Source organism: Periplaneta americana, chromosome 5, assembly GCF_040183065.1.
Source record: "Periplaneta americana isolate PAMFEO1 chromosome 5, P.americana_PAMFEO1_priV1, whole genome shotgun sequence".
Taxonomy (NCBI): domain Eukaryota; kingdom Metazoa; phylum Arthropoda; class Insecta; order Blattodea; family Blattidae; genus Periplaneta; species Periplaneta americana.
Window position 1 is genome coordinate 54,431,982 of NC_091121.1, and position 27,007 is coordinate 54,458,988.

At 36.0% G+C, this 27,007-nt stretch overlaps 1 protein-coding gene across 1 annotated transcript in view; it reads left to right on the plus strand.

The window, feature by feature from the left end:
• The first annotated feature begins 428 nt into the window (after positions 1-428).
• Positions 429-27,007, plus strand: part of LOC138700412 (uncharacterized) — a 258,406-nt gene continuing 231,827 nt past the window's right edge. The window contains exons 1-2 of the mRNA XM_069827030.1: positions 429-579; positions 17,767-17,899. Coding sequence (XP_069683131.1) covers positions 429-579; positions 17,767-17,899 — 284 coding nt within the window. The remainder of the gene's footprint in view (positions 580-17,766; positions 17,900-27,007) is intronic.

Genomic DNA, 27,007 nt, shown 5'->3' on the forward strand with positions numbered 1-27,007 from the left:
AGCAATAAATATTATCGTTATCCTTAAAACAAAAAGTCAGCAAAAATTAAGACTTAAACAGGGATTTAGGCTAATATATTTCCCAAGTTATTTAATATTTATATTAACGAAGTAATAACGTATCTCCAAGATACAGAAGTTACAGTTATTGTTCTGTATGATTTCAATTCTTATGCCAGTTTAGTAGGTTTAAATATTAGAATTACGAGTGCATTCATAAAATGTGATGATAAGTTGTCTTTGCCATTCCAGGTTTTGTTTAAGGTAAATAGAAATAAATTATAGTGTCTTTCAGGAAAATGCTTTGTATATTCTGGAAAAATTTGGTTGGGTACATATTGCTTTTCTCCTCTCTTTTCTGTCTTTTATTGCTTATATTAGCTATTTTTGTAATAACATCATTCGAAATACTCCTGCATAATATTAAAATGGCTGCCGGCATGGCACTGTTGTCCATACTCCTCAACGCGGGGCTGGAATGCTGCAGGTATTTATTTCTGTCTGTGCCCTCGGGAGCCAATCGCTGGTCCATGTTTTCAGCTCTGGTCTCCCACACGCTGTACGTGACCAATCCGAAAGGTTGCCTCATTCCTGCTGTTGTTTATATCCGATCCCTGAAGAATGCGCCTGTTTCGTGACTATCTCCTCCACCGGGAGGCTTGCGTTCTTCGTTATAAACGCCCAGCAGTGTATCAACACGATGCAGTGGCTGAAACGTGGTGGGGAATCAGATACCATGCGATCCTCAACACTCTGACACACTGACAATGGTGCCGTGTAATAATAATAATAATAATAATAATAGTAGGCTTACTTACTGGCTTTTAAGGAATACAGAGGTTCATTGCCGCCCTCACATAAGCCCGCCATCGGTCCCTATCCTGAGCAAGATTAATCCATTCTCTATCATATCCCACCTCCCTCAAATCCATTTTAATATTATCTTCCCATCTACGTCTCGGCCTACCCAAAGCTCTTTTTCTCTCCGGCCTCCCAACTAACACTCTATATGCATTTCTGGATTCGCCCATTCGAGCTACATGCCCTGCCCATCTCAAACGTCTGGATTTAATGTTCCTAATTATGTCAGGTGAAGAATAGGCTATAATGCGTGCAGTTCTGTGTTGTGTAACTTTCTCCATTCTCCTGTAACTTAATTCCTCTTAGCCCCAAATATTTTCCTAAGAACTTTATTCTCAAACACCCTTAACCTATGTTTCTCTCTCAAAGTGAGAGTCCAAGTTTCACAACCATAAAGAACAACCGGTAATATAACTGTTTTATAAATTCTAACTTTCAGAATTTTTGACAGCAGAATGGACGATAAAAGCTTCTCAACCGAATAATAACAGGCATTTCCCATATTTATTCTGTGTTTGATTTCCTCCCGAGTATCATTTGTATTTGTTACTGTTGCTCCAAGATATTTGAACTTCTCCACCTCTTCGAAAGATAAATTTCCAATTTTTATATTTCCATTTCGTACAATATTCTCGTCACAACAATAATAATAATAATAATAATAATAATAATAATAATAATAATAATAATAATAATAATAATAATAATAATAATAATACTGGAGAACCGGCTCCTGCAATTTATCGGATTATTACAAAACTCCGTCAATTGATGTGGTAGTGGCGCAAACTTGCTTATTACCTGCCGAAGGGGGGTATGGCGTCGTTTTCACTCATAAAATGTAACCCAAATTCCGATTGGAATGAACGTCCAATATCAATTCCTTTTATTTTATTTTTTAGTAGATTATTTTATGACGCTTTATCAACATCTTATGTTATATAGCGTCTGAATGAGATGAAGATGATAATGCCGGTGGAATGAAACCGAGGGCCAGCACCGAAAGGTACTCAGCATTTGCTCATATTGGGTTGAGGAAAAACCCCGGGAAAAACCTCAACCGGGTAACTTGTCCTGACCGGGAATTGAATCCGGGCTACCTGGTTTCGCGGCCAGTCGCGCTAACCGTTACTCCACAGTTGTGGACTCAATTCCTTTCAGACTAGACGGATCTAGAACCCGGGATCTCTAGCGAATTAGTGGTGGGACATTGTGCCTACTTCACAGCGGAGCCTGTTAATTGTTGGAGTAATTTCCCTAAGACAAATTCTCTTTTGACCTCGGGCCTGACATGTCACTGAGAGGATCCTTATTTCTGAAAACTTTTAATTAACAGCCGTCTGAGAGTAGGCCTAGTGTACAAAGTAATTCGCGGTACTGTTACTCAGCAATGTTGTAATCCGAAGTTTTCCTTCTTTACCACAAACTTTCACCGAGACAATAGGCCTACATTTTTTTTTTTTTTTTTTTTACTTGTTAGGAGGGAGGGAGAAAACATCCCACGCACTATGACTTGAGGTTTATTGTACACTCCCCTATATGGGAAGAGTTGCGTGCCCACCGGTCCTCTACGAGCACCGACCTAACCACTTGACCCCCTTAATGACCGGTCCCTACAGCCAACAGAGTCCATAGGGACGAGAAAACCCAATAGAGTTTATATATATTATTTTATTTATTTTGTTTGATTATTTAATTAGTGATTGCTCCGGCAAGTACTGGTAATGATGATGATGATACTTACTTACTTACTTACAAATGGTTTTTAAGGAACCCGAAGGTTCATTGCCGCCATCACATAAGCCCGCCATCGGTCCCTATCCTGTGCAAGATAAATCCAGTCTCTATCATCATATCCCACCTCCCTCAAATCCATTTTAATATTATCCTCCCATCTACATCTCGGCCTCCCCAAAGTCTTTTTTCCTCCGGGCTCCCAACTAACGCTCTATATGCATTTCTGGATTCGCCCGTACGTGCTACATGCCCTGCCCATCTCAAACGTCTGGATTTAATGTTCCTAATTTTGTCAGGTGAAGAATACAATGCGTGCAGTTCTGCGTTGTGTAACTTTCTCCATTCTCCTGTAACTTCATCCCGCTTAGCCCCAAATATTTTCCTAAGCACCTTATTCTCAAACATCCTTAACCTATGTTCCTCTCTCAGAGTGAGAGTCCGAGTTTCACAACCATCCTACAGAACAACCGGTAATATAACTGTTTTATAAATTTTAACTTTCAGATTTTTGGACAGCAGACTGGATGATAAGAGCTTCTCAACCGAATAATAACACGCATTTCCCATATTTATTCTGCGTTTAATTTCCTCCCGAGTGCCATTTATATTTGTTACTGTTGCTCCAAGATATTTGAATTTTTCCACCTCTTCGAAGGATAAATCTCCAATTTTTATATTTCCATTTCGTACAATATTCTGGTCACGAGAAATAATCATATATAAGGATGATGATGATAATAATAATAATAATAATAATAATAATAGTGCTGTAATGGCTACTGATCACACGAATAAGGGAAATCGTACCGGTTGTATATTAATTTGTTACTAATAAAAAAATCGAATTACCAACAAGTAATAAGAAAATCCATTACGAAATATAAATATAGAACCAATAAATAAAAAAATTCCTTAAATATACTCCTGCTTCAGCAAACCCCACAACGCTCCCTTAACGGTCCGAGGAGGAAGTCCTCCTCCGAGAAGGTCTGCCCCGGGTTCCGTTGCAGAAGCTATCCATCATCATATGAATACAATCCACGGAGGCCGGCCGAGAGAGCCAGCAGCTTCGGAGGGCCGGCTGTAGAGCCATCTGGAAACCAGAAGAATTAACGGGATGATGAATGAAAGGATAATAGGGGAGGAAAGGGAGTGGCGAAGATCAGTGGGATTCTAATCGCCTGATAAAGTTACCTGATATTCATTCATAGGAGTGAGGGAAAAACCCCGAAAAAAACTCACCCAGGCAACTCGTCCCGACCGGGAATCGAACTCGGCCCCGCTGGGTTCGGAGTTTGACTCGCTAATCCCTCAACCACAACGATGGACGAGACAGTACATTGCTCATTAAACTAACACTGACAGTAAGAGGACATTCGCAAGTATTGTGACTGCAGACGGTGTAGTTAGCACAATCCTATAGGCTACTGACCGCATTGGCGATGACACTGGACCCACATCAGGTATAATCGGAAGGCGATTGAAATCTGCTATCGGTGTTTTATAGATTCAAATTCAACTTCTACTGTTTAGATGGATCTAGATAAAAAATAAAGACACCAAACAATAAATAAATCAAACCAAAAGAAGGCCAACACATTAGTACATTAACAAAACGAGTGAGTGATAAATAAATAAGCCCAATAAATTCGAAGAAAGCAGTGCAAAGGAATGAAAGAAACAGAACAAATTAAAGAATAGAATGAACTGGGTAAATAGAAAAAATAAATTAAACAAATATACCTAATAACAAAATAAGAAATAAATCGGACAAACAGTGAAATAATGAATAATGCTTAAAACATTAATAAATATAAGCAAGAATTAAGAAACTAAAACAAACACTGATATAAAATAGATAAATAGATAGATAAATAAATAAATAAATAAATAAATTAATTAATAAGTAAGTAAATGAATGAATGGATGGATGGATAAATAAATAAATAAATAAAACTAGAGTGAAATACACGGATAGAACCTATAGTGAAACATAAATACAACCTATAGTGAGATAAAGAAATAGGACCTGCAGTGAAATAAACCAGTAAAATCTACAATAAAACAAACAAATAAAATCTATGCATGTGATGGAAATATATATTAAACAAACGGAATAAGGCATAGGAAAAAAAGCGAAACAAAAAAATGTATGGAGAAACTTAGCATTAATTATATCGAAAGTTATGCAAAGCTTCTGTCCCGTATAGAACGGAACATCAAGCAGGTTGCCCCCGGGAAGCCGGCTGTCTGCTGCTTTCAAACTTGACTCTGTAAGTTTGGTTTAAGCCTCACTCACGTCCACAAAGTTAGAGAGAGACTTGGATGCAGATTAACTGCAGGGGGGGCAGCCGTCTGAACTTCGGAGTGTGGTCGTATTAATTATAGTTTTCAGGTATTGTGGAGCTCAGTGAGCGATCGGGTGTGAGGCTAATACTTCAAGCCACTCCATGCTTATTCCATAAGTTATTCATTACCTAATATTTTTATACAACGCTGGAAAAATCAGTTATATAATTGATGATTCGGAAAATGAAAGACAGTGCGACTTAAAGCAATAGTATAATTTTGCGATGTCCAGAGACATATTATGCAAACATATATAGGCCTACCAATTATTTGTTATTCATTTTACGAAGGAGAGGAATAATTAGATATTATTACTGGACTCAGACAGACGGATTCATAAATAGGCTAGTGTTGATGTTTAGTCTACGTCCGCAAACAGTTCGAACCTCATAAACATTACTTGTGAGGCAACTAAGCCAGAAGGTAATGGGGAAGTTGACCAGTGCCTTTCCATACATCGTTGACTAGTAAAATATTATACTAATCTTATTTCAGATGTATACAAACAGTTGTTTTAGTTTACTTAAATAAAGAAATTTTAATTATATATTCATTACATATATTTGAAACCATCATACAAAAAAACCAGAGGACATACAATATGTGTAACCTACAGAACGAAAATAAGCTATGAAAGTAACATAACGTGATATAGTATCTCAATATTGTGAAATGCATAAAACATGATAATTATGTTAATATAATTATTATGCTGGAATAATATTAGTCGCTTTCGTTACACTTCTACTTTACCGTGTTATTCTAGATTTAAAATGGCAACTTATAATTATTTTCAAAGCGTTTCTCCTAAGTCTATATCACCAGAGGAACACATAACTGGTTTTTGGACAGACAGCTTCTGAATAAATAGCTCTCTTTCGTGCAACAACTAACATTACCGCTAGGTGAGAACATTTGCTTCAGCACTGAATAATTGATAGATGAAAACATAGCTGGATCGTGAGTTATTCTAGATGAAAATATTGCTGGAACGTGAGTTATTCTAGATGAAACATAGCTGGAGCGTGAGTTATTCTAGATGAAAACATAACTGAAGCGTGAGTTATTCTAGATGAAAACATAGCTGGATCGTGAGTTATTCTATATTAAAACATTGCTGGAGCGTGAGTTATTCTAGATGAAAACATAGATGGAGCGTGTGTTATTCTAGATGAAAACATTGTTGGAGCGTGAGTTATTCTAGATGAAAACAATGCTGGAACGTGAGTTACTCTAGATGAAAACATAGCTGGAGCGTGAGTTATTCTTGATGAAAATATAGCTGGAGAGTGAGTTATTCTAGATGAAAACATTGCTGGAGCGTGAGTTATTCTAGTCGAAAACATAGCTGGAGCGTGAGTTATTCTAGATTAAAACGTAGCTGGAGCGTGAGTTAATCTATATGAAAACATAGCTGGAGCATGAGTTATTCTAGATGAAAACATAGTGGAGCGTGAGTTATTCTAGATTAAAACATAGCTGGAGCATGAGTTGTTCTAGATGAAAACATAGCTGCAACTTGAGTTATTCTAGATGAAAACATAACTGGAGCGTGAGTTATTCTAGACGAAAACATAGCTGGAACGTGAGTTATTCTAGATGAAAACATTGCTGAAGCGTGAGCTATTTTAGGTAAAAACAGCTGGAGCATGAGTTATTCTAGATGAAAACATAGTGCAGCGTGTGTTATTTTAGATGAAAACATAGGTGGAGCATAAGTTATTCTAGATGAAAACATAGCTGGAACGTGAGTTATTCTAGATGAAAACATAGCTGGAGCGTGAGTTATTCTAGATGAAAACATAGCTGGAGCGTGAGTTATTCTTTCTAGCAAAACGTACAAACGTAGCGATATTATTATTATTATTATTATTATTATTATTATTATTATTATTATTATTATTACACTGGTCTGCATGGGTTTTGTTGTTTTGAGAAAAAAATGGTGTTTCCAAATGAGAATTTCATGCTGACTGCAAAAATGAAATTCGTTTTCGTGTACCATATCATAATTTTTCAGAATTAAAAATGTTATGTATCTAAAATTTTTCATAATAGGCCTATATTAAATTGTTCTTATTTTTCTGCACTTCACATTTGTTAAAACAATTATTTGAAAGGCATGAAAGTTTATAATTTCAAATTTGTTGCAGAAATGTGAAAGAATATTCTTCCTTACATATTAAGTAAAGTCTACTCTTACTAATTTCCCTCCTTTTATTTGCTTAAAATAAACTGCGAGTAAGATGTCTGTTATTTACTCTTATCTGTCTCCAAGCATTATCATCTGTATACAAAAAGTTCAAATCTCAAGTATTTTCAGGTCATAAAAATTTACTGAAGGAAATATTTACTTTTTTAAGGGCTTGCTATTTAAACAAATCGTGAGGAAGCTAACTGACACAGGATTAGGTATACAGATTTATGGGGGGGGGGGGTTATATACAGCCTGTGAGACTACACATTTAAAACCCCTCAGAGATAATCTATCTCCCTTTAAAAGTTTGTTTTAAACTTGGAGATTCAGTCTGGTGTTGTTCATTGTCGTTCAAAAGTGAAGTGTGTCAACAGTTCTCATTTTTGCGCGAGAGAATAATAGACCTGTTTCATAGAAATGTCAAAACGTGTGAAATTAGGTTTAATGAAACAATCTGTAAAAGTTCTATATAAAGACAGTGAGTGCTTTAAGTGCCATTCTGGTAAATTTCCCTATTAAACTATGAAAAAATTTTAATTTGGTATATAATTGACCCACAAATTCGAAAATTGATGATGAACAGACATTCTGAGAATATTGTTAGTGTAAATGTGAAGACTGCCTGAAATGCGTTCAAAAACGCTGTTTTTAATTTTCTTGGAAATAAAAAAGACCCCAATTACTTTAACATAGTGAAAGTGAAGTTACAAAGTCTCAAACAAACTGGTGGCAACATGAATGTCAAAGTATACTTCCTTAATTCCCATCTAAGTTAGGAGATTTTAGTGACGAACATGGTGAAAAATTTCATCAAGATTTAAAAAATTGGATATGTGATATCAGGGGAAGTGGAACGGTAACATGGTGACTGATTGCTGGGTGTTGAAAAGGGACTGCCGCTCTGAACAACATTCGAGGACGTCGAAATGGAGAAAATTTGAAATTCAATAGCCTATTGAGGAAAGATTATGAATGTGTTTTAAGTGCTCAATAACGAATTGCAGTCCAGTTTTTCTCACAAAATATTTGTTGAAAATAATTTTCATGACATGTCAAAAAGCTACAACTTCATTAATACGAAGTATTTAATTTATTAGCATTTATTCACATTTTTATGATTTCTATGAAAACCTGATGTGATGGGAAAAAATTGGATATTATTTTCGAATTCAGCACAAAAAATTCCTTAAGAATCGCATATCAGATGCAAAAAAGAAAGGTTTCAAATGCAGACCAGTATTATTATTATTATTATTATTATTATTATTATTATTATTATTATTATTATTACGAGCATCATCATCATTTACAATCGCCTTCCAAGAAATACATGACCCAGATAATAATGTGTCTTCTTTTATAAAATATAGCTTATGTGTGATCGATAAAGTGATCATTTCATTTTTGTTTGTAAATTTTAAAGAATTCAGTAGGATTCACAAATTGTTAAGTACCTATAGTCGAAACTTACGTAGCTTACCTTCAAGATAAAATGCTTGTCTGTCGTAGCAGGTTCTGTGCAATTACAACATATTTTTTAATCATCTCAGTGGATCTGCGTGTTGCGTAGAGAAAGTATCCTGCAGCGTTTTAGTGCCAGTTGAGACCGCAGAATTATGTAACACGAGCTGTCTTGTCAATTCAAGCCTTCCGGTCGAATTAAAGTGACTAGCGCTCCTCTAACGAGCCCGTCTTCATTAACCCTTCAGCCGACAACTCCCGCCCGCATCGCTCATTATAATTGGTAACATAGGTGTACGAATGCTGTAGTTGTTGTACGACCAATGAAAACTTTTCGAAACCCTGTACTGCCTTTGTAAACCCTGCTCTTGGAAATTCAACGTGCAGTGCAGAGAAAAGGCGTGGGTTACTTGATCCTATTAAACCCGTAGTATCTAAGACAATTTGTGGAAAATACATTAAAAGCAGTCTGCATTGTAAATTACAATTTTTCGTAATTGAAGACCTTCTCAGTAAAAGGATGTAACATCAGATTAATGAAATATGTGACTTAGGTGGCAAAGTAATTTTGAAGCATTCATTTATAATAGCGGAACTATATAAATTTTCTTAATAAATTAATATTGAAAATAGTAAATTTACAGCAAAATATTGTCAGCTATTTGTTGCTCTTTAATTTTAAATTTTACATTTTACATTATGTATCTCTTTTTTTTTAATTTCTTCATTTGTATTTATGTATTTTGTATTTTTCGTTATTATGACGTAGATCTGAGTAATTTTCTACTGTCTACAGTAATCAGGGCTTTGATAATAAATAAATAAATAGACAGACAGACAGACAGACAGACAGACAGACAGATAGACAGACAGACAGACAGACAGACAGACAGATAGATAGATAGATAGATAGATAGATAGATAGATAGATAGATAGATAGATAGATAGATAGATAGGTAGGTAGGTAGGTAGGTAGGTAGGTAGGTAGGTAGGTAGGTAGGTAGGTAGGTAGGTAGGTAGGTAGGTAGGTAGGTAGGTAGGTAGGTAGGTAGGTAGGTAGGTAGATAGGTAGATAGATAGATAGATAGATAGATAGATAGATAGATAGATAGATAGATAGATAGATAGATAGATAGATAGATAGATAGATAGATAGATAGATAGATAGATAGATAGATAGATAGATAGATAGATAGATAGATAGATAGATAGATAGATAGATAGATAGATAGATAGATAGATAGATAGATAGATTAATTAATATGAATATATAAATTAAATAAGTACATACTGTACATAAATAAATATACATCTTGATTACACAGCTTTTACCACTGTATCACTTCGGAATATGCAGTGTATTGCTTTCGCATGTTAAATAATAGGTACAGTACCTTGTTGACTGGTTTCAGCCTGCTGTGGGCTATCCTCAGAATAGGATAGCCACAACAGGCTGAGACTACTCAACAAGGTACCGTACCTAATATTTAACACGCGAAAGCAATAAACTGCATATTCCGAAATAAATAAATAAACAAATGTTGTATAATGTAGGTTAAATTAATTAAATTACATTAAATTAATTATTAAAACCTATTGATTGTATTCGTTCAGATTACGCTTAGTCAGCTATATTGTGTTATTTTATATGACACATCCTGTATATATGAGTGAATTGCGCTACAAAATTTGTTTTTTAATCCTGAGCCCTTTACATATCCCACACATGGAATTGCATTGCAATATAGCAGCTCCCAGTATACACATAAATAGCTTGTGTTGTAAGTGGCTCTGTATCAGGTTGCTCTTGACGTTTATCAGTTACAGCTAAATGGATGCGTTTCAATTTTCTCTTGAAAACAAAGTCTTCATTTTATGTGTGATTCATACATACTTGCAAATTCCTCGCATGTTACCGATGACGGCCAGCGTTAGATTCCAGCTGTTTGCCTTGTATTGGCGTAGCGTACATTTTCCTTGTCCACTGTATAAAGCCTTCTGAGTTTAGAGAATACCATTGGGTGTCTAAAGTAGGTGGGCATGGCCCTTCATTTTAACATAACTAAAGTAAGTTATGTACGTATTTTCTAGCAAATAACAGAAGCAAATTTAAATACTTTAATTACGCATCGCTAAATACAAAAACTTTATATTGCATATAAATATACTTATACAGTGTGTACCGAAGAACGTGGGCAAAACTTCAGGTGTGGCTTCCTTATAATATGTATAGAAGAAGAAAATATTTATATCAACATGGGTCAAAAAATGCTTAGTTTCTGAGTAGGAGTTTGAAAATGTGATCAAAGTGCACTCCAGTAAGTTTGTCTGCTGAAAATATTTTGATGCATTCCGATTACATTTCCTCAGATGAACTATTCAAAATGAAACGTCATGCCTCAAAATAGGAAGCTGTTTGTTGTCTAATCGAAATCGAACATGCTCCCAAATTCTTGACATTTTTTTTTTATCTATCTTGCGGAATCGATTAGCGAAAAGTTCCTTCATTATCCAGAGAAGTCGAATACATCAACACCTTTCGTGCCCTCACAGAAAAAAATGCAATATGTTGAGATCTGGTGATCATGTAGGAAAAGCATGTTCTGGTGTCAATGAAACGAGGAGCTATATTCAGGCAGAAGGTCGAAATTTTGAACGGATCATGTTAGGAAATTTGAACTGAATACATTATAATTCCAGTAAAACAGACGTACTGGAGTGACCTGTGATCATACTTCCAAACATTATTCACAAACAAAGTATTTCCACATCCAAGTTACCTAATCATTTTTTCTTCCATACATAAGGAAAGAAAAGGCTACCTGAAATTTCAAAATTAATATTAAATAAATTACAAGCCTACAGGACACAAATGCAAAGGACAGTTGAAATAAAAAGCTCTTGAATTCAAAAGAGATTACATTTTCTTAATTGTAACGAAGAAAAATAAGAATTTTATACTTGTAAGTAAATTCATTCGATTAATTATCCTGATGGTTTAATGTACATTTTACTACGCAATAAATCAGTCGTACTAATAGCAGATCAAGTTTTCGTACATCTGGGGCGACTGCATTTCTTGTCAAATTCTCCTGCACCTGTAGACGAAGGTTCTCAATAGCGCCACCCCACTGCGCAGTTAGACGTCAACTTAATCATGTTCTCAATGGGTTCAACTCTCGCCTTACAGGAGTGCAGTGCAGTGATTGAACAAGACTGACCCTGGCAGTTCAGCGCTGAACAAGGTTGACGCTGGCAGTTCAGTGCCGAACAAACGGTTGGAGAATTCTCTCACCATCGTATTGATTTCTCCGGTCGAAAAAAGTACACAAAAAATATAAAAAAAAGTTTGAAAGACGCGAGGGAAGCAGAGTTATTAAGACCGAAGACTTGATTTCGCCAGTGCCGAGCTCCTCTGATTACTGCGAACATCACTCCGTGGCCTCCGCTACATCAGTGGCGCTTCAGATTCCAAGTCGGGTGTTTCTTGCCACATTCGGTTAATTTATTATAATTGATCGCTTAGTGCATTACATACTTGTCACAGCACTTGTCGATATATCATTTTCAGTATGAAAATACAGGAATAAAAATCGGCACGAGAAGAAATTAACAGAGTAAAGCAAAAAATGTAATTGATGAGAAGAATAAAGGGAGAAAAGTATTAAATTGGCCTTCAAGGCAGAATCGGGGGATTATTTACAGATGGAAGCTTATCAACTATAATTAGTGACGGAAAAAATATAGTAATCTCTCTTTTTTGTTCCAAAGTATACGACTTGCTTCCCGTCTCTATTCGCCTGGACTGGATCCTGTAAGAACTTCAGTTTCGACTCTTTCCTTCTTTCTACTATCATGGAGCAAACTTCATGAAACCACGGTTTGTTTTCCTAAGTCAGCTGCAATTTCGATATTATCTCTGATATTTTCCCACACGCTATTAATATCTCAATCCTCGTAAATTTTGTCTTCTTATTCTTCTTCTTTCACTTATTATTATTATTATTATTATTATTATTATTATTATTATTATTATTATTAGTAGTAGTAGTAGTAGTAGTAGTGTCCCGCGCCGTGGCGTCGCGGTCTAAGGCATCCTGCCTAGGATTCGCGTTACGGAATGCGCGCTGGTTCGAGTCCTCATGGGGGAAGAAATTTTCTCATGAAGTTTCGGCCAGTGTATGGGACCGGTGCCCACCCAGCATCGTAATGCACTTGGGGAGATGCGATAGGTAGCGAAATCCGGTTGCGAATACCAGCTATAACGGCTGGGGGGATCGTCGTGCTAACCACACGATACCTCCATTCTGATTGGATGATCGTCCACCTCTGCTTCGGCATGTGGGCGTGAGGCCAGCAGCCGGCTGGTCGGTCTAGGCCCTTCACGGGCTGTAGGGTCACGGATTATTTAGTAGTAGTAGTATTGTTGTTGTTGTTGTTGTGTCTCTGCGGCTGTCCTGAGCCATGCTAATCCCATGACTAGGGAGGTTCGTACGTGTGAGATGTCTAGTGTGGTGATTCTTCTTCCTCTACCTGCAGTGGCGTGTAAACGGAAAAGAGGGAAGTTAAAACGACAAAAAAGAAGAAAGAAGATTAATATTGTTATGATTCTGATTATTATTATTATTATTATTATTATTATTATTATTATTATTATTATTATTATTATTATTATTATTATTATTATTATTATTATAAAATTATATTGGAGATTTATCCTTCGAAGATGTGGAAAAATTCAAATATCTTGGAGCAACAGTAACAAATATAAATGATACTCGGGAGGAAATTAAACGCAGAATAAATATGGGAAATGCCTGTTGTTATTCGGTTGAGAAGCTTTTGTCGTCTAGTCTGCTGTAAAAAAATCTGAAAGTTAGAATTTAGGAAACAGTTACATTACCGGTTGTTCTTTATGGTTGTGAAACTTGGATTCTCACTTTTGAGAGAGGAACACAGATTAAGGGTATTTGGAAATAAGGTTCTTAGGAAAATATTTGGGGCTAAGAGGGATGAAGTTACAGGAGAATGGAGAAAGTTCCATAACACAGAACTGCACGCATTGTATTCTTCACCTAACATAATAAGGAACATTAAATCCAGACGTTTGAGATGGGCAGGGCATGTAGCACGTATGGACGAATCCAGAAATGCATATAGAGTATTAGATGGGAGGCCGGAGGGAATAAGACCTTTGGGGAGGCCGAAACACGCTTAAATGCCATCGACTTGGCCCGGGATCGAACCCGCAAACTTGGGCATAGAAGGCCAGCGCTATATCAACTCGCTAACCAGGTCGACCGACATAGAGACCGATGGCCGACTTATGTGAGGGCGGCAATGAATCTCCGGTTTCCTTAAAAGCCGTAAGTAAGTAAGTAAGTATTATTATTATTATTATTATTATTATTATTATTATTATTATTATTATTACTATTAGTAGTAGTAGTAGTAGTAGTAGTAGTAGTAGTATTAATATGATCATCTTCATCGTTATCATTCTTCATAAATTATTAAAGTGTATTGCTTAATTTGTTGTAAATAGCTGCAGTATGTTCAAGGTATTATTCAGTATGTTTTGTCAAAGAATATAGGAAATATGAGAGACATGATTGGAAGACGCTAATGAAACAATAGAAAGACAAGGTGTTACGGGATTTATTTCTTTGCAGTTGTTACATTAATTTCACTTTGTGTTCGTAGAAATTCTACTGCCTATATAAGTGTAATCATAATTAAATAAACTATTTATCCTTGTTTTAGATTATAATTTACAGTGCTAGTAATACTCTCACGAATGTATAAGATGCACGAAATCAGATATACATGCAGTCGGTGTAGAATTCAGTCGAAGCGTATCGGCCCTTGGGAGACTCAAAGCTCTGGATGCCAACGTTCTTAAAAGAGATGAAGATTCCTCTGAGGCATGACGTCACAGAGCACTGAGCCTGCCGATCACTGAGGTAGAGGAATGAAAATTGTCAGGAGGTTAAAAAAAGTAGAATGGTCGAAAGATACAGCAGCAAGGAAAGAAGATCTTTGTGCGGAGATTTAAGGGAATTTTCAACATTGGTTGATTAAGTATTCCCATGCGGGAACTGGGTAGTGATCTGGGATGAAAAGCCCAATTTTTTTATTTTATGCTCGACCAGGCCGAAATGTAGTAATTATACACCTGGTACAGCCCTTTAATGGACCTCATTAAAGTACACCTATTCATTAAAGTTCAGGTTTTTCACCAATCAGAAAGCAATATGAAAGCGCAAGTATCGATTATTCTCGGATATGCAATCGAAAGACAACTAGCGAAACGTCACGGAGGCTGGAAATCCAATACTGTCGCAGAAGGTTATGTTCTGTTACTATAATAATTAGCGTTAATTGTAAATAATATTCAAATAAATTAAATTTGTCATCTCGTTTTTCAATGTCTAAATCAATTTTCAGGTTATATCAAGATTAATGTTTATTTTACTCTCTAGATTATATCAAGGTCAACGATATTTGTTCCTCTGAAAAAATCAATACTTTCGCGTCTGCGCACATCTCACAATTTACATGATTGCACAAGGTCACATCCGCTCCCCAGTCAGATAAGAATAATATGAATACTTATGAATAATTTCAAGTTAGAAATATGGTCGAGCATAAAAAGTCGTATGAAACTTGCCTATAATGGTAATTAAGACGCTCGTATAAAAATTATGAAACTCGCTTGCACTCGTTTCATAAACATACTCGCGTCTTAATTACTACCATTATAGGCTCGTTGCATAATGTACTATTATGTTTAAAGAATAAACTGATGATTATTTGTAACAATTTTTGTGATAAGTGCGTAAGAATAATTTAATTTTTAGTTAAAAATTGAAAAACAAAATCTGTACAAAGCAATTAACAACACAATTTTAGCTTCAGTATACTAGTCAATTAAAGAAATGATACTTATGAATAGTTCATTCTTTATTTGTAATGTTCTTTTACCTTTAAAACTCAAGAATATTGGTATTTTACAAACAACTTCAAATTAGTGTCATTATGAAAATATTGAAATTAGGACACATGTTTGTATGACATTTTTTGCTCAGAATTTCTTCGAAAATAAGTTCCGCAAGTGACGATAAATCCTCGTGAACCACCTTGCATGTAGTTCATTTTAGTAAAATCTTTACAAGCAGGTAGTCGTAATACGTAAACAGGGTGGGACAGTAATTATAAGCCGTAATTTAATTAATAAACAAGATGTAACGAGATTTAAAAGTCATCGAGGGTAGTTGAGGATTATCGCTTGTACATGTTTTGGGGATTAATAATTGTTGAATATCTATAAAACATCCGGTCTCTGTCAATTCGGAAATTGAATAGTACTGATATCTGTCAAGGTTTAAAAGAGATAGTATAACAAGACATTCAGAAGCATGACTTGCTGAAACCATTTCTCTTGGTATAATCCAGTCATGTCAACTGACGCCCACAGGCGCAAGCATGCGCTTTAGAGCTCAGGAGAGCCTGAGCGCTTTACAGCGGAAAGAAAAGAGACAATCGAAAGAGGTAGTATATGCAGCTTGGTCGAGCTGCATACAGGGATGGCCAGCACTAATTCAATGGATAAAGGGAAGAGATCTTTTTAAAACTGTTTCCATCTTTTTTTTAGACTTGTCTGAGAAGTGTAAATGCATTACAAGAATGTAAGTTTTAATTTTAATGCTCATTTTTCACAAATTTGCTTTTTATTGAAAAGGAATATTTCGTCAACTTTTTTTTAGAAAAGTCAAATTTTAAGATGTTTATTTAGTAGCCTTACAGGTGCTGAAACAATGTTTTCGTAAATTAATCGTAAATACGTTTTACTGAAGATAGTGTATTAAAAATTTTGAAAATATTCGCATGGAAAATGTTTGTAAGGAAATGAATTAACGAAGGAACTACTGTTACGTCATAAACAAAAGATATGTTCCCATGTGTTGTAAGCACGTCAGCTCTATAGCTTCAGCAGATTTCGAGAAAGTAATTTAATATTCTTATGATAGGAAGTTACGCACCATATCAACTTAAAAGCATAAAGCGATAAGAGTGTTGTTATGTAGTATTAGTTACAGTTAAAACATAGCCTATACAGTACCTACGTAACTTTGCTTTGTACTAAAATATTATTTGGATTATTTCATTGATTAATTTTATAAGGTTAAAGATACCATCAATTCCAACTTACCATGTCATACTCAATCTCTTTTTTTGTGATGTCACTTTCTTTATGAATGATGTGTTTCATTCACTTAGTAGAGTATAGTTGTACTACTATGGAATTTAAGTGAATATTTCTTAATTCTTTATTAAGTTATTAACGTTTAAAATACAACTGCAATATTAAGAAATTGGTATTAGTACTATTGTTTTACAGACAATATAGATAATATCAAACAGAAAGAAGCCATATAAAAATAATGACATAAAATTTAACGTTCCGTTTGAAGTTTGTACACCGCTGTTTTCTTAATCCAACAGGCTGCTTATTCATATGCATAACCCTTCCTCCTTCCATACCTAGCGCTTGATGCCCACTCACGACGTCAAGGTCAGAAAAATACTCTTGCTTTGATATTACTAGTATAATCAATCGTGAAAATCTGTATTCATGTTGATAATATCGAACTGCTTTGTTACACATTTATCAGAGTGTCTTGCAGTAGGAAAACAGCCTAAGGAGTGAAATAAACCTTTTGAATATCCTTTTCATTCTGCTATTTTTCCTATTAAATTTTAATTTTACGACATTTTTGCCCCTCCTTTGGGAAGCGTTATCTAAATAATTGGCTGTAAAACCAGCACGGATAACCATTAATAGGATCGCTGATGAACCTGTGAAGCACCTGTAGAGCACGTTCCACGAGGGATCCATTGCTGCGCTGCAATGTCAACAGCAATCGTATTAAAAGTGTGGGGACAGAATAGAAGAGACGAAGTGTGAAATCACACCTGTGTCTGATTCGACACCCAGAGAACATTCTTCTAAATGTCACGGGAATTTTACGGCTAAAATATTCGACAACTGGGACGTGTGAAATTACACAGCCCGAAAAGCGTTCTCTCGTTGTAGCTACTTGTACCGCGTGCTGTGATGTTCATAATTTAACGGGCTTTGAACTGGTCTGTGTTGCAGTCACAACTGTGGACGCTACAGCAGTGCTCACCGGTGTTGCCAGATTGCCGTGCGACCTGCAGACGGATGTCCCAAACGACAAGGTGACCCTTGTGATATGGTACAAGGACAGCGGGAATCTGCCCATTTACAGGTGAGTGATTGAACGGATACTGTTTTAACTAAAGAAGGCAATGAACACCGAGGTGTATTGAGAAAGTTCTGAGTAAATCGACTTTGAATTTCAACAGTTACAAAAGTTGTTAGGTGATCACTTATTGCGAATGTATTGTAGAAATGTCCATGTGAATCTATGTTATGATTCCGAAAATAGTGCTTTTAAGCCATGGACCAAACAATTTCAAAACAGAAAACATCATAAAAAAGAAAAACATAATAACAAGAAACAATAAATCACAAGACAAAAACACATAAAAAGACAAAACATAATCACAAGAAACAATAAAACACAACACAAAAAGACATAAAAAGACAAAAAATAATTACAAGAAACAACACATAAAAAGACAAAACATAATCACAAGAAACAATAAAGCGCAACACAAAAACACATAAAAACGATAAAACATAATCACAAGAAACAATAAAACAACACAAAAACACATAAAAAGATAAAACATAATCACAAGATACAATAAAACACAACACAAAAACACATAAAAAGATAAAACAAAATCACAAGAAACAATAAAACGGAACACAAAAACACATAAAAAGATAAACATAATCACAAGAAACAATAAAACAAAACACAAAACACATAAAAAGATAAAACATAATCACAAGAAACAATAAAACGCAACACAAAAACACATAAAAAGATAAAACATAATCCCAAGAAATAATAAAACACAACACAAAAACTCATATGAAGATAAAACATAATCCCAAGAAATAATAAAACACAACACAAAAACTCATATGAAGATAAAACATAATCACAAGAAACAATAAAACACAACACAAAGACACATAAAAAGATAACACATAATCACAAGAAACAATAAAACACAACACAAAAACACATAAAAAGATAAATCATAATCAGAAGAAACAATAAAACACAACACAAAAACACATAAAAAGATAAAACATAATCCCAAGAAATAATAAAACACAACACAAAAACTCATATGAAGATAAAACATAATCCCAAGAAATAATAAAACACAACACAAAAACTCATATGAAGATAAAACATAATCACAAGAAACAATAAAACACAACACAAAGACACATAAAAAGATAACACATAATCACAAGAAACAATAAAACACAACACAAAAACACATAAAAAGATAAATCATAATCAGAAGAAACAATAAAACACAACACAAAAACACATAAAAAGATAAAACATAATCACAAGAAGCAATAAAACACAACATAAAAACGCATAAAAAGACAAAACATAATCACAAGAAACAATAAAACACAACACAAAAACACATAAAAAGATAAAACATAATCACAAGAAACAATAAAACAAGCACATAAAAAGACAAAACATAATTACAAGAAACAATAAAACACAACATAAAAACACATAAAAAGAGAAAATATGATCACAAGAAACAATAAAACACAACACAAAAACATATAAAAGGATAAAACATAATCACAAGAAACAATAAAACACAACACAAAAACACATAAAAAAGATAAAACATAATCACAAGAAACAATAAAAAAACACAAAAAGACAAAAAATAATCACAAAAATAATCAAACACAACACAAAACATATAAAAAGACAAACCATAATCACAAGAAACAATAAAACACAACATAAAAGATACATTACATATCATATGAAAGCAAAAACACACAAAATTGCATCTTAAAATTCAGGAAATTAAAATACAAAATTGCATGCAGAACACAAAACACACTACGGAAACATATCAACACACAAAGAGCATATTATATAGGTACAACCTAACAGGAGTTTACAAATTAACATAAATGAGTGAATGAATCAGTGTCATGTCTGCCTATTATTTGGTTCTGAATATTGTTATTTAAAATTCAAGAATTGTAGGAGTTCTGAAGTTTCTGAAACAGTGTAAATTGGCGTAGAATGAAAAGACAAAAATTTGTGGAATATCCCGTTGTTCTGACATTGAAGCAAAAAGTATGTTGTGAGATAAAAGAAATCAAAACCATTACTATTACTTACTGCACATCTTAACCTTCTGAGTTAACGTACCAGTCATACTTTCGCATTTTGCATTTCGTATCTCATTTAACTAATTAACTGTGATTACGTAGCACTGCATAACTTCATACAATGATAGCGGAGGTGACTCTGCCAGTAAGTATAAAATTCACACGTTGCGCCAATTTCAAATGTGCGTTTAAGCTTTTAATAGGTATTTATGTGAGGACCTCTAGTATGAGATAACTTTATTGTTGAAAGGCACTTTTGAATATTTTTTCTGATTTTAATTAGAGTGCTTCAGAAAATAATATACCCATTATTTCGAAATTATCCACAATGATGAATTATTCTATTACGCACATAATAGTGTATTGTGCATGTAACAAAGAGATAATTAATGACATGAAATTCCAAACCAAAATAAAATTCTAATTATGAATATTAAAAGCATATGCATGTTGCTTTGTTTCATGTCCTCTCTAGATCTCTTCGTTATACAGTTTCAGTTACTTGTATTTTACTATGACGTTGCTGTAGTTCGAAATCTCTTATTTGCAATACTTGAATAGATATTACAACACAACTTACATGTCAATTAAATTCTAAATTATGATAATTTTATTTATAAATACCCTGAAATTATATAAAATACCATAATAGGCCTATGAATGTAACTATTACATTTCTGTTAAAGATTTTATTAATTTGTCCTACAGAATATCTGTAATATTTACAATTAATATTTGAGGAGAAAAATTCGCTCCGGCGCCGGGGATCGAACCCGAGTCCTTAGTTCTATGTAGCAAGCGCTCTGACCACTGAGCACCGGATCGAACTCTCCTCCTTTAATGTTTCCCTTTGTGGCTTGACTCCAAGTTAGGCATATACGTTGACGTTTTATGTCCAAGTCAACTGCCATAATACAAGGGGCGCACTCAACTGAGTGACTGACCGGGATTCCGCAGTTAAGTGCACAGTAATCTGTACAGAAATATGCACTGCTAGCTATGACAATGTTAAAGATCCGTGCTGTGGATTGAATTCGGCGTAGCTCAGTGGTCAGAGCGCTGGGTACGTAGAACCAAGGACCCGCCTTCGATCCCCGGCGCCGGAGCGAATTTTTCTCCTCAAATATTAATTATTACATTTCTGTTCCTCATAAATAGCTTATATATATATAAGGAATTTGGCGACATATGTTACGTAACTTACAAGCTGCGATACTGAAAAATATAAAAAGTAGCAAGTTCTCAAAAATGGAATAAAACTTATGAACTTATGTTGTATATTGAACGTAGACAATCAGTAGAACTTTGAAATAGGCCATTGCCTGTTTAAAACTGATTCCAATTTAAGTTCCTTTTCTTCTCATGAATTCCTCTTATATTTCTTAGTTGGCCGCATCTGTAGCTCAAGAGCTAGCGGGCTAATGTTCCATCCAGGCAGCTCGGGTTCGATCCCGGCCAAGTGGTTATGAAATTTGTGGTCAAAAATCATAAGTTCCAGGGGGCTTTTCTTTGGTACTCCCGTTTTCATCTATCATTGCACTAACAATTTTCCATCTTCTCTTCACCTCATCTATCAGTGAAATATTTAAATATAGGCTGAGGTGAAGTCTTCTGGGTCGTGGCCTACACTATAGAATTCCGATACTGATATAGAGAGGGGTTGGGACTCCGGGCCTTGAATTTATGAGATACTCGTCTGAAAATGAATCCTTCCTTCTGTCAGGACTGAGGCAGGATGACGCACGTGCCAACATCGGATTCACGAACAAAAATCGGAATTTTAGGTCCTAATATTCATGTCACTTTTCCGTTCAGATTTTCGGAAGTAGAAGAATATAAGTGATTACAATTATACATATAGCCATTGTACGCAAAGTAATGAAAAGTGAATTATGTACACTTTTTTGTACATATTGTGTAAATTTTAATATAAGATAAATTTATGATTTAAGAGGTTATACAAATTGTTTCGCATCCATACACAAAACAGAAGTTAAATTGTTATGTGAAAACATCTAATACGATAGCTATACGGCATATCTTAGGATAAGCAACGAAAAATGTAACGGAAATCCGTAACTGAAGACAGACTTTGCGGACCATTCATAGAAACGCTGGATTCATAAGTGCTGTATATATGGACATAGTTCCGAAGGTCACTAAGACATTAACAAATGATTAGTTTAAAAAGTTATAGTTCCGGAAGTTACCAAGACATTAATAAATTAGTTTCAACAAGTTATAGTTCCGAAGGTTACTAAAACATTAACAAATTATTAATTTAAAAAGTTATAGTTTTGAAAGTTACTACATCTTATGGCTTTTAAGAAACCCGGAGGTTCATTTCCGCCCTCACATAAACCCGCCATGGGTCCCTATCCTGAGCAAGATTAATCCAATCTCTATGATAGACTTGTAACATTCCAAGTACCAAATCTCATAACCTTATTCCTTTGCAGTGGTCGTGCCAGAGAATCTTGAAATTAATAAATTAATTTAAACATGTTATAGTTCCGAAGGTTACTAAGACATTAACAAATTATTAGTTTATAAAATTATAGTTCTGAAAGTTACTAAGACATTAACAAATTATTAGTTTATAAAATTATAGTTCTGAAAGTTACTAAGACATTAACAAATTATTAGTTTATAAAATTATAGTTCTGAAAGTTACTAAGACATTAACAAATTATTAGTTTATAAAATTATAGTTCTGAAAGTTACTAAGACATTAACAAATTATTAGTTTATAAAATTATAGTTCTGAAAGTTACTAAGACATTAACAAATTATTAGTTAAAAAAATTATAGTTCTGAAAGTTACTAAGACATAACAAATTATTAGTTTATAAAATTATAGTTCTGAAAGTTACTAAGACATTAACAAATTATTAGTTTATAAAATTATAGTTCTGAAAGTTACTAAGACATTAACAAAGTATTAGTTTAAAAAATTATAGTTCTGAAAGTTACTAAGACATAACAAATTATTAGTTTATAAAATTATAGTTCTGAAAGATACTAAGACATTAACAAATTATTAGTTTATAAAATTATAGTTCTGAAAGTTACTAAGACATAACAAATTATTAGTTTATAAAATTATAGTTCTGAAAGTTACTAAGACATTAACAAATTATTAGTTTAAAAATTATAGTTCTGAAAGTTACTAAGACATAACAAATTATTAGTTTATAAAATTATAGTTCTGAAAGTTACTAAGACATTAACAAATTATTAGTTTATAAAATTATAGTTCTGAAAGTTACTAAGACATTAACAACTTATTAGTTTATAAAATTATAGTTCTGAAAGTTACTAAGACATTAACAAATTATTAGTATATAAAATTATAGTTCTGAAAGTTACTAAGACATTAACAAATTATTAGTTTAAAAAGTATAGTTTTGAAAGTTACTGAGAGATTAATAAATCAGTTTAAACAAATTATAGTTCCGAAGGTTACTAAGATATTAACAAATTATTAGTTTATAAAGTTACAGTTCCGAAATTTACTAAGACCTTAACAAATTAGTTTTAAAAAGTTACAGAAGTGGGAGTTGTAACATAGCTATTTTGAAAATACTGTTTGTAGTCTACTGCTGCAAGTGAGCCGTTTACTGTTCCCGCTTGTTTGATAGAATGGGATTTGTGTAAAGCTTGAACACTGTTTTTAACAGCCGACATTCCTTAGTAACATCAGATTGTCAATGAACACAAGTTTCCCTTTTACAGAATCCCTCCTATTCTTTCCAATAATTTTACAGAGATTTCACTTTAGCAAACAATCTCTCTAACGACAAAACAAACAAACCCGATCTCCAAAAGTTTTTGAACCGTACAGAATTAAGAAATAGCTAGTCTCCTGTGAAAGAAAAATGGTGATTGAAAATGCCTGTGTGAGGCTTGTAATAATCCGCAGTCTCGAAAGAATTAACATAGCGGAAAAAGTAATTAATTAAAAGCAACCGCTGCGGAAAACTAATTAATTTCAGGTAATTAATTCTTCTTGAGCAGCATGCTTGTCGAGAAACTCTCTGTGCACACACACACGCCTGACACATATTAACTGAGTTTATGCATTTTAAAGTTTCTGTTGTTTAATTTTCTACCCATATCTTCATAATTAATATCCAGGCTACGTTATTTTTGTTATAGTCCACGTTTTATCTTGCCGGTTAGCGTATATAAATGTACACAAGTTCATCATTGCATTCAAATTGCCAGTGTGCTCTCTCTGCCTCGGCGGATTGTGAAGATATTGCAAAAGCAGCATTAAAACTGTCGTGCTTTAATATAGATTTGCAGCAGGTCGGTGGACTCTGTATCACCTATAGGTCAGGTTTGAGGTTTAAGGTAACTAAGAATTGTACATTCACTATAAAATACAGCAGCGCACATTTCTTTCTGTATCTCGTGAACTCTAAAAGCAATCTATTTGAAATTTTTAAGACAGATAAAGAAAACTCTGTTGAACATTCCCTATTACTTTGAAAATTGTAGTAAACATATAACCATTTTAATAACATATTTTAGTAATAAACATTGTAGAAAATAAACAGAAAACAATGAGACATAAATTCCCCTTTTTCTCAGAAACTAGTGAAGTGATTGGAATGAAATTTTTTGACGTAGAATAAAGACATAATTTAATTTTGGGAACTAGAATCATGTTTTCTACTGTATGTTTATTTGGAAATTAATGTGATACCCGTCTGGAACGTTCTGGTCGCGTCTGGTTGCGCTCCCATCTAACGAGAAGGAAAGCGCGGGGAAACGGAAATTCGAGCTTCGGTAGGTGCTGTAGCGCGGCACGGAGCGAGGGGAAAGAACTGCGGTCACGACACGGAGCGGAGAGAGTGGGGGAAACATCTGGATGCAGATCTCTCCCGAGGTTTCCGAAAGCCACGCAAATCGAAGATTCGCAAAGCTGTGGTTTAATAAATAAAAGCGCGAGGCTTCGGAAGTCAGTCAGTCGCAGAAAGTCAGTCTTCAGTCAGCCTTCAAGTCTTGTCTTGGACAGCGGCAACGTATCCGGAGGATCTGAGTTCGACGTAGAGTCAACTTGAGTGAGTCCGTAACTGTGGCAGTGGCCAGGCGAAGGCGACGTATCCGGGGGATCTGAGTTCGACGTGCAGTGAACTTGAGTGAGTCCGTAACTGTGGCAGTGGCCAGGCGAAGGCGACGTATCCGGATGATCTGAGTTCGACGTATAGTGAACCTTAGTGAGTCCGTAACTGTGGCAGTGGCCAGGCGAAGGCGACGTATCCAGAGGATCTGAGTTCGACGTACAGTGAACTTGAGTGAGTCCGTAACTGTGGCAGTGGCCAGGCGAAGGCGACGTATCCGGAGGATCTGAGTTCGACCTGCAGTGAACTTGAGTGAGTCCGTAACTGTGGCAGTGGCCAGGCGAAGGCGACGTATCCAGAGGATCTGAGTTCGACGTACAGTGAACTTGAGTGAGTCCGTAACTGTGGCAGTGGCCAGGCGAAGGCGACGTATCCGGAGGATCTGAGTTCGACCTGCAGTGAACTTGAGTGAGTCCGTAACTGTGGCAGTGGCCAGGCGAAGGCGACGTATCCGGAGGATCTGAGCTCGACGTACAGTGAACTTGAGTGAGTCCGTGACTGTGGCAGTGGCCAGGCGAAGGCGACGTATCCGGAGGATCTGAGTTCGACGTACAGTGAACTTGAGTCCGTAACTGTGGTAGCGGCCAGGCGAGAGCGACGTATTAGGAGGATCTGAGTTCGACGTACAGTGAACTTGAGTGAGTCCGTAACTGTGGCAGTGGCCAGGTGAGGGCGACGTATCCGGAGGATCTGAGTTCGACCTGCAGTGAACTTGAGTGAGTCCGTAACTGTGGCAGTGGCCAGGCGAAGGCGACGTATACGGAGGATCTTAGTTCGACGTACAGTGAACTTGAGTGAGTCCGTAACTGTGGCAGAGGCCAGGTGAGGGCGACGTATCCGGAGGATCTGAGTTCGACGTACAGTGAACTTGAGTGAGTCCGTAACTGTGGCAGTGGCCAGGCGAAGGCGACGTATCCGGAGGATCTGCGTTCGACGTGCAGTGAACTTGAGTGAGTCCGTAACTGTGGTAGCGGCGAGGCGAGGGCGACGTATCCGGAGGATCTGAGTTCGTCGTACAGTGAACTTGAGTGAGTCCGTAACTGTGGCAGTGGCCAGGCGAAGGCGACGTATCCGGAGGATCTGAGTTCGACGTACAGTGAACTTGAGTGAGTCCGTAACTGTGACAGCGGCCAGGCGAGAGCGACGTATCCGGAGGATCTGAGTTCGACGTGCAGTGAACTTGAGTGAGTCCATAATTGTGGCAGTGGCCAGGCGATAGCGACGTATCCGGAGGATCTGAGTTCGACGTGCAGTGAACTTGAGTGAGTCCGTAACTGTGGTAGCGGCGAGGCGAGGGCGACGTATCCGGAGGATCTGAGTTCGTCGTACAGTGAACTTGAGTGAGTCCGTAACTGTGGCAGTGGCCAGGCGAAGGCGACGTATCCGGAGGATCTGAGTTCGACGTGCAGTGAACTTGAGTGAGTCCGTAACTGTGGCAGTGGCCAGGCGATGGCGACGTATCCGGAGGATCTGAGTTCGACCTACAGTGATCTTGAGTGAGTCCGTAACTGTGGCAGTGGCCAGGCGAAGGCGACGTATCCGGAGGATCTGCGTTCGACGTACAGTGAACTTGAGTGAGTCCGTAACTGTGGCAGCGGCCAGGCGAGAGCGACGTATCCGGAGGATCTGAGTTCGACGTGCAGTGAACTTGATTGAGTTCGTAACTGTGGCAGTGGCCAGGCGAAGGCGACGTATCCGGAGGATCTGAATTCGACGTGCAGTGAACTTGAGTGAGTCCGTAACTGTGGCAGCGGCCAGGCGAAGGCGACGTATCCGGAGGATCTGAGTTCGACGTACAGTGAACTTGAGTGAGTCCGTAACTGTGGCAGTGGCCAGGCGAAGGCGACGTATCCGGAGGATCTGAGTTCGACCTACAGTGAACTTGAGTGAGTCCGTAACTGTGGCAGTGGCCAGGCGAAGGCGACGTATCCGGAGGATCTGCG